Raw genomic sequence first — 9662 nt, 5'->3', positions numbered from 1 at the left:
TTGTGCCTGTAGTGTTGACAGCAATAAGCTACCATCTTCTTCAGTAGGCAATTCAATAGGATCATCTCCTTCGTCTTCCAATACTTGTATAAAATCCATTTTCGCAAATAAGTCAATTAAATATAGATACTATAATATTACGTGAAGTTGATATTCTGCAAAAATATAAAAAGCATTAGTAAAACAATCTTTTTTTCGATACTTAAGTTTGAAGCGTGTGTCCTCAAAAATCTTCATATGTTCTTTAAAAAAAATTGATCTCAATTTCTAGACAAAATTTACTTTCTTTAGAGGAACACTATATTAAATATCAATAATTTCTTTAATAATATTTACAATTGTTTAATATTTCATATTTAATAACCACCAATAATTTTTTTAACTAAAATACTCAATAAAGCAAAGTAGGACAGAGCGCGTCAAAATGTATTTATTAGATAATGTATACAACTAAAAAGTGTTATATACAAGAGAACAGGGTGGAATAGATCAAATATTTCAAGCAACTTTGAAAATTCAAAATAATTATATATACTAATCTCTCTAACTTCCTTTGAAGTATGAAAATGAAAAGAACCGATATCCGATTTTGTGGTAGCATATAACACTTTTTATAGTTAATGCGAAGCTTATGTACATTTTAATGCATAAACACTGACGCGGCAATTTACAACGTAAAATTATTATAGTTGTCCGATTTCCATTTGTTTCAATTTAAGTAAACAAGAAGTGAAGTAAACAAGAACTTTTATTTAAAAATATGTATCATTTTACTTTGCTCCTTACCATTTTATTTCATTATGAAACTTTTTGAAATGAATGAGCAACTGAGCATATATAAATACCCTCTGAAAATTTTGGTAAGATATATTTCCAATATTTGAGAGATTTCCTGCCTGTTTTAAGATCGACCATGTGTAGCATTTAAAGTCAATTCGTGAATGTAGAAACCATTTTTTATTAAAACCGAAGGGTTTCTGAGTGTTGGTGACTTTTTATATTATAAGAATTTGGCAATTATCCTAAGAAAATGGAAGGGAAATTCATTGCATTAATCAAATATCCATATGGTCAGATCAGAAAAATGCGTTATATCACATTATTGCGTCGTTAGCAATTTTATATATTATGATAATGAATAATATTAACATTTCGGTATTTTATTTCTATGATAATTTACACCTTTTTACGCTTTTTTTGATTTCAACTGCCGACAATAAAAAATAACAACACGAATAAAAAATCAAAAAGATATCAAGAAGAAGACCGTCACAATAAAATTTCACGCATTTTAGTATATATTTCCTTATTTTTATGAAAGAAATTCAAACTTCTAAGTTCTATAAGAACACAGGTACGCGGCTGACCTCCCACCGTTTTCTGGTTTTCCTAAGATATTTTAAAATTTTACAATACGGTGAGAAAGATACGGGAGGTGATCTATGACGACGTACAGGAGATTGTAGTAAGTAATGGTATCCCCTTTGAATATGTTGCTCAATGAAAACGTTAAGAAGTCATTGGAATCTTTTAAAAACTTTTCTAAAATATAAAAAGTTGCAGAGATCATTTATATATATGTTCAAAAGTTGCTTGTGTTGTATATAGACAAGCATTTAAAATTTGGTTGCAACATTTGGTTTGCGTGATGCAGAATTTAGATAATGGAATGGAACAGAATCAAAAATTACAACCCTGCACAAAAATTAAGAAATGAATACAAAGTAACAAAGGAAAATGTTGAGTTGATTTGGCCATTGTTTAGTCACTGTTTGAGAAGCATTGCTTTCTGCTACTCGTTTGAATTTGTGTTTACATTGTCATGAGAATATTTCGATTAATTCAATAGCTGATTTTTTTGCCCACAGATATAATAACATTTTTGTAAATCAGGAAGCACGAAAAATACGTCCAATTTCAAATTCGAACACATCAAATAAAGTAGATAACCTTAAACTCTCAAAACAATAGAGATACGTTAACCACTTTAAGACAAGATTAAACATATATTAAATAATTGTCTTGATAAGACAATTCCTAAAAAACAACGTTAATTTCCACAAAAACGGATGTTAGTTTCCATAGTTTCTACATCAACTATCTAATAATTTCTAGTCAAGGGATATGCGACGATCATATCCAATTGGCGGATTCAATGCACACAATATACGTATTCACTTATCCAGGCGCTACGATTTTCTTCGATCGCTTCTTCTCATTTATCAGAAAGTATTATGTTTAACAGAAAGTGCGACGTCTTTTCTGTTGCTTCTTCTCATTTAACAGAAGAACAAAAAGTACGACGACTTTTCTGTTACTTCTTCTCATTTAATAGATGAAAAAGATTTTTTATTCACCATTTTTCTTATTTATTAAAAGCAAGTCTGTGCTCTCCTCATTCACCACACATAGTACTTTTTTTATAAATGGTGTAAAGGGAAAAACCAGCTAACGGCTTTTGGCGAGAAATCAAAACCATTCCACAAGTGCTTCATGAAACATAGAAATCGAGTGAAAAATTACCAAGAAAATGGAAACGTGTTATTAATTTATTACAAAGTACTGCTTTTAGAGAGGAAATTTACAACACATTACCTCACGGTCTACCCCCTTTAATATATTCCGTTCATGATGATGTAATAAGATCCGCTCACCTTCTACGTTCTGCTGAAAGGCCCTTGATTATCATAGGCAAGGGAGCGGCTTATGCGAAAGCCGAGAATATCTTGCAGTTGACCTAAACTTTTCAAAGGACACGCCTACAATGCCCACATGCCTAGGCGACAAAAACTTTTATTTTGAAAATGGAAAAAATCAGCTGCGTCCACTCCATATTCTTGAGCATGAAAATTTGGTCCTTTTACTTTCTTTGTCTTTTTTAGGATAACGGCAACGGGGTATAAAAGATTCGGTCCTGACCGAATTTAATTTTCTTACTTGCTTTTATTTATATTTTTGTCCCTGGGCAGCTAGTCCAGATTAAAGTATATTTTCCAATAGTCTTTGCTTTTGCTAAAATGCAGACGATGTCCATTCACGTAGCGTTCGAATTTCGAAAGACTGGAAAGAATCTTGGTTATATCATTAAAAGCTATTTGAAAAATTGATGCGGTCTGATGATATGCTTGCGATTAGATGAAGAGAATTTGAGAGATGACTATTGACTACAAACCTACATTGCCTATGTGGCGTCAACGAATTGACGTAATTGAAGAACTCAAGTCTCGTCTGATCCAGTCGAATTGTTCTGCAAAGTCGACTGCAAGTACTATGACCAGATCCCTTATTGAAATAGCTTTGGCTGTGATATAATCAAAGTGTTGAAGAGCTTCAATACAACTTCTACCACGCTTTTGTAATTAAGTTAAGTAAGTGGGTTTGAAGACAACGAATAATCGAATAATCTCGACTTTGAAAAGCAGGATTAGCGGATTATTTGAATTAACTCTTTTCATATTGACTTTTAGCGCAGCTTACGTATTTTTTAATTGTCTCACTTAAGCAAGTAGGGAATCATCATTTTGCGCTCATTCCCTCAACAGAACGAAGAATTTAGGATCTATACATTGTTTTCTTGTAAACCTTAATAAAAAAAAAAAAAATTGATATATGAGAACAAAAAGCTAGTTATTCGCTATTTTACAGCTGCGGCAATGTTTAATGAAGAATCCAAATAAACCGGGCATTCGACTTTAAATGTTTCAATGATGCTTCGTAAAAAGCGCTTATTATCATTAAACCCAAAATTGAATTTTAGGCCACTCAATGAACTCTGTCAGACACCCAATAGAAATTTATTACAAACCGAGACTAGAAGACCCGAACTAGGGAGATTTTTTAAAAATGCTGTTGAAACAAGTAGAAGTATGAGTACACCATGCAATAACCCAAAACGCTTTATTTATATAACGCCCAAATAGCTTTATTAATATAATAGCTTTATTATATATTTAAAATAGCTTTATTAATATACATAAAAATATATATTAAAGAAGTTGTTATTCTTTTTAACGCTTTCCTGATTGTTTCCGATTCTTTTTCCTTGACTTGGTCGTTTTGTTTTCATGTTTAGTGTTTTGGCAAATACGCGAGCTGAACGTATTTAATTTTACAAGTTATCCTAAAAGTAAATCGCCATAATTTTTTTTTTATTATCAAATTAAACAAAACAGTAGCTAAATTATTCTGCTATTTACAGAAAGAAGGTAATACTCTATGCTAATTACAGAAAGAACGTAATACTCTATGCTAATTTACAGAAAGAACGTAATAATCTATGCTAATTACAGAGCGAACGTAATACTTTATGTTAATTACAAAGCCGTCGGCAAAAGTCCCCCATTTTCATTAATAATAAACTCTAGAGCACAGGACTGTTATTTTAGGTAAATCGATGCAAAAAAAAAATGCAATTGTTAATAATTAGTATATAATTGTTAAAAGTTAATAATTAGTATTTAATACTGGAAGTTTATTGTATTTATTGTATATATTGTATTATTGGACAGTTTAACAGACTGAATAGCGTTACCATTTAAGTTGTTAATTGGGCTTTTAACCATTTAACAGAGCTGCCATTTTTGGACTATTTTTTACACGAAACTCTGTACTTTGCCTACTTATAGGCTAACTTGTAAAATTGAAGATATTAAGAAATTTTATATGGAAACATAGATTTATTAAAAAAAATATTATAAAATTGAAGAAATTAAGAAATTTTATATCAAAACATAGATTTACTAATAAAAAATAAAGAAACATTAGATACTAAATATCCTAAAGTTTTCACTTTCACTACTTACCTTTCACTACTTTTCTTTGCCTTTTCCTTTGTTTTGCCGACGGCTTTGCATTTTAACAAGTTGGACCTTTGTTTTCTGTTAAGTTAGCCTAAAAGTAGACTGCAATAATTTTTTTTATTATTATCAAATCAAACAAAACCTTAGCTAAATTTTCTGCTATTTACAGAAACAACGTAATTATCTATGCTATTTACAGAAAAAACGTAATACTCTATGCTATTAACAGAAAAAACGTAATACTCTATGCTATTTACAGAAAAAACGTAAGATTCTATGCTAATTTGCAAAAGTCGGCAAAAGTCCCCAATTTGTTCCTCTTTTACAGCACCACTGCGAAAGACGTTGCCATCTTCATAATAATATTTACTCAACTGGTTGTTGTTGTTGATTTGGTGACTAACAGAAGAAGAACAAGACTAATTTAGCGATAGAATTATCGTTTCTTCTTATTTTCTTCATTTTTCCTTCCTTTTGTATTTGTTTTTCGTACGAAACTTTATATATAAACATTTTTATATATAAACATTACCACTACACGCATAACAATTATTTTAATCAATTATTTATTATTAAGGTCCCAACAAACTACTGACCAACAATTATTTACACATTCCCATTTCAAGAATTTTATTTGTACAATTGAGGTAATCAGATCCCTTCAGTAAGCATGCTATATTAATAACGGCAACAATGCGTTTGGCAGTGATTTATATGAATACATAGAAACTTGTAAAAAAGTGAAGTGAGTGAAGAAAAAAAATTAACAAAAAATTTGTCCAGAAATAAAAAAAAGTCCTAAATATATTAAAAACACTTTATGTTATTTTGCATATAAATCACCTGTGAAACAGTAAGAATGAAATCCGTCTACGAAAAAAAAAATTCAAGATTTAACAAATTTTACAAAACCTAGAAAGTGCTTCGCTCTACTCTACCTACATACCTAAGTATCTATATATCTATAACGAGCAAGAAAAAAAAAGAAACGAAAAACGAATAAATACAATAGAGAGAAAAAAAAGTTTAACCACAGAGAAAATTTATAAAAATATACACACACACACATACTTAGATTAATGACTTATTATAATTACTGAAGGGTAAATCTTGGACGGACTTGTATCTGTGAATTATGTGATGGAAATTTTAGATGATGACGATTTTTTTTAAGGTGTTTAGGGATTTTTTCGGTAATCTAAAATAAACTGTATGTGTGCGTTTTTGAAATATATTATAAAAGGCAATAAGGAAAAAAAAGCATTTATTTGGCTCTTAATATTTGCAAGCATAAACGCAAAAGACGTAAAACTATGCGAGGGACAAATCCTATAAGCGAAGTTTTTAGTATTTCAGTATTTAGTTTACCCCTTTTCTTGTTCTTGGAAAATGAGAAATTGCAATGAAGTAAACCAAGTCTTTTAAACTGACTTCTTTTTGGATACAGGCAAGAAGTGAACGTTTGTTTTTTAAGTCCATTTTGTTGCTGTTTTGTAAACATGGCAGTGGGGAAACCTTTAAGAATAGTTACAATTGGACCGTTGGAATGACAAAAACGCTTACGAGCCAATCAGTAAAAAAAAAAGCAAAACGAAAAGTAGAGAAGACCCAAAAAGCTAACGGCCAAGCATACACATATTTTTCTCTTGCATTCCTTCACATATTTCACTTAGGAAGTGTGTGTTAAGTGTACAAATACAAAATGCATACAACAAAGTTTTATAGTATACAAATTTATATACATATATATATATATATGTATTTGCTTATGTAGTTATATCGTATATAGATTATCGAGAGATGATGGCAATGATAATGATGTTGTTGGGGGAGATATAACATATGTGTGTTTGTGTATTTATAAACATATATAAATGTGTAAGCATTAGGAATGTGTGTTTGTGTTTTTGTGTTTGTGAGTACTGAACTTCAAATATAGGCAACTGGAATATTAACGCTATTACACACATTAACTTGAAAGTGCTATTCTCTAATAATAATCATAAAGAAATAAAACGAAGACAACACAATAAAACAAACAGTTCAAAGAAGATTTATAAAAATAAACAAAAAATTAAAGTAAAACATAAATAGATATAAAAATTACTATTAACTCTTAGCAAATTGCTTCACATCTTCTTCCGCACAAGCACACCAAATTTTCTCTCATTCTCTCTCCCCTCTCTCCCTATCTCTCATTTTCTCTTAGTCTTTAACGAAATTTTTGTGATTTAGTGAAAAATATGAAAGTGATACGCGGATTATATATGCATATGTATGTATATATATATATATATATATATATATATATATAATAATAATTTTCGTCTCCAATATATGTTGTATAGTATATCAATGAATAAGTGTGCACAGTGGCTCTTCATAAATATTAAAAATATTTAAAGGGAATTGCAATTATTTGTCGTATTGATCGCAAGCAAAATTTTAAGAGAGACATTTTCTAATATTTATAATAACCATAATTTGTATTCATTTATCGTTATATAATGTACGATTAATAAAACAGTGAAAAGCTTAATATCTTTTTTTTTGTACCCCCTACATCATTTGTCGAACAAGGGTGTATAAACTTAGTGCGGACATACATGGTACGAAGACGAATATGGGATAGGCCAAGCGTTCATTATATTGATCGATTCAGAATCACTTTTTACATCGATTTAAGCTTATCCGTCCGTCAGTGCGCCTGCCCATATTCAATCTACAGGTTGCAATTTTTGTCTTTTGATCCAAGGACGAAAGCTATTGAATATATTTCCGATCGGACATTTTTTTCGAATGACGGTATTAAGCAGGGCATATAACGAACGGTTGCGGCCCATTACTATGCTTTTACTTTACTGATTGGCTTCTTGAATTAATTTCAAACGTATGTTTCTTAGTTCAAAATCTAAAGTATATGCAAAAATTTGTCTCACTTTCGATATCGCTCATGGCTAGTAAAATATTGCCTCTTTTTAATTAGTAAAACAAAACGGGGATAAAACGAGCTTATCTTTTAAGATAAGGCGCAAAGTGTCCAAGAACCGTTGCTTGATGGTTTCGCCAAGCAGCTTTCGGTGGAAGTAAATGGTTATGCTGCTAGGTACGTAACAATTTCCATTTATCTAGAAATGAATTCGGGAAGTACAAGGAAGATATAGAGAGAGACTACAACATCTATCTTTTATTCTTTATCAAAAATATTTGCTTTCTGGGATACGATATATATTTTCTTTCTTCAAGATTCTTACAAATGCAATCACTCTTGCTTATTCTTCGTATTCAGTAATTCTTGGAAGCTTCTAACATTAAACCCATTTGCCTTTAAAGTGCGAATATACAATTTAGTTGTTAGTATTAACATCGCCAAGAGAATAGGATCAGTTGCAAAAGTACGAGAAAAATTCTTCATATATTTAATGTCTGTCCCTACTTACTGTACCAGACTCTCTCTCTGTGTCAGGTAATCTTCCTTGTTTTCAATCATATCTTCTTCTGTAAATCCGCAAATCAACAAAATATGATTCACAGTGTTGAGTAAAAAAAAAGTTTCAAATTGCATTCACTGATAGAGTTTGCTTGCAAAAACTACTTTGACTCATATCTACTTAACTTTTACAACATTGTAAATTTAAGAATATGACAGGATTCTTTATCGTTTCAAGTTCTTACACTTTTCCTTCTTTGGGGCTTCCCGGCCACTCTTCGTTTTTGATTTTGAAATTAAGAAAAGAAAAAGAATTAATTCAATTACTTTAGAGAAATTTGAAAATGAATATGTGTAAAAAAAAAAAAAAATTGTTTTTTTCATCGCATTTTAGGTATATGCAAGTTTTGCATACGTATGTTAAAGTAAAAAATAACTATTTATGTAAACTATTCTGATATATTTCATTTGTATATGTTCATCAAATGTACATTCATTACGTACATACCGCACTTCAAACTATATAGTTTGTTCTGCAGCTCTAAGCAGCCACAAAAAAGGCAGTCAAACAAGTCATATCAGATTCGTTTAAAAGGAGAAAAAAAATTCGTTTACGTTTTTCTTTTCATTTTTTTTTATCATTTTTTTATTCAAAACATTAAGTGATTGATTGATCAAAGGAAGAAAATCAAATTGGATAAATGTGTATGTATGTGACATGTAGTATATAGCGTTAAGTAAATGAAGGGGCAGGTACGCAAACTGTTATATTCAGCAGCAAGATAGATGCTTTTATTAGTATAGGTGATTTATTAGTGTATGGGTGTGGGTATGTAACTTTGACCTAGGTTACATTCATTCATATGGCATACACTGGCAACTTAACTAACAACCTGTTACGATATTATGTGCAACATAATCCGAGAGCACAAAACTAACCATCCTGTTGAAAGAGTAAAATACGAGAGAGCTAAGAATAATAAGAATAGGGGTCGTAAAATATACAATCTGGGATGTAGCGAAGTGAGCGAACATGCAGCATAGCATTTTCTCGATGATCCCTGTATGATTGATAAGATTGCTTGTGCTTTTGTGCATGTTTACGGGATGGATGCAATAGATTTAGACGAACAGCGAAAGTACAGCTGCCTAAAATAGAAGTCAACGAGTAGTAAACGGGCATATAAACGCAAACCTATATGTATATATATACATATGTATACACATACAAAGTTACTCGCGCTTATGAAAAGCTCTTAACTATAAACGATAATAAAGGTTGAGGGTTTACGTGGTTGCTTGTACATATGTGTGAATGCGCGCAGACTGTGATGTGTATGGGTGTTGTTGTTGTTGTAAACCTCCGCCTCATCAGTTTCTTTCTGTGAACTTGTTGGAATCTGGCTGCGAACTTGTTGGAACCGGGCGGTGAA

General features: G+C 30.8%; 1 protein-coding gene across 3 annotated transcripts in view; it reads right to left on the bottom strand.

Annotated features, from left to right (window-relative positions):
* The window catches only part of LOC119635573 (TAR DNA-binding protein 43), a 3045-nt gene extending 2661 nt beyond the window's left edge, over positions 1-384 (bottom strand). For 2 of the 3 annotated variants that reach the window (XM_038030439.1, XM_038030438.1), the window contains exons 1-2: positions 337-384; positions 2-155 (exon numbers count right to left, since the gene is read on the bottom strand). In XM_038030439.1, the coding sequence (XP_037886367.1) occupies positions 2-99 (98 nt within the window). In that variant the 5' untranslated portion in view covers positions 100-155; positions 337-384. The remainder of the gene's footprint in view (position 1; positions 156-336) is intronic. The other variant, XM_038030437.1, reaches the window with a different exon arrangement.
* Positions 385-9662: the final 9278 nt, after the last annotated feature.

Source organism: Glossina fuscipes, unplaced genomic scaffold (genome assembly GCF_014805625.2).
Source record: "Glossina fuscipes isolate IAEA_lab_2018 unplaced genomic scaffold, Yale_Gfus_2 27, whole genome shotgun sequence".
NCBI lineage: Eukaryota > Metazoa > Arthropoda > Insecta > Diptera > Glossinidae > Glossina > Glossina fuscipes.
This window is presented reverse-complemented; position numbering and strand designations above follow the sequence as displayed.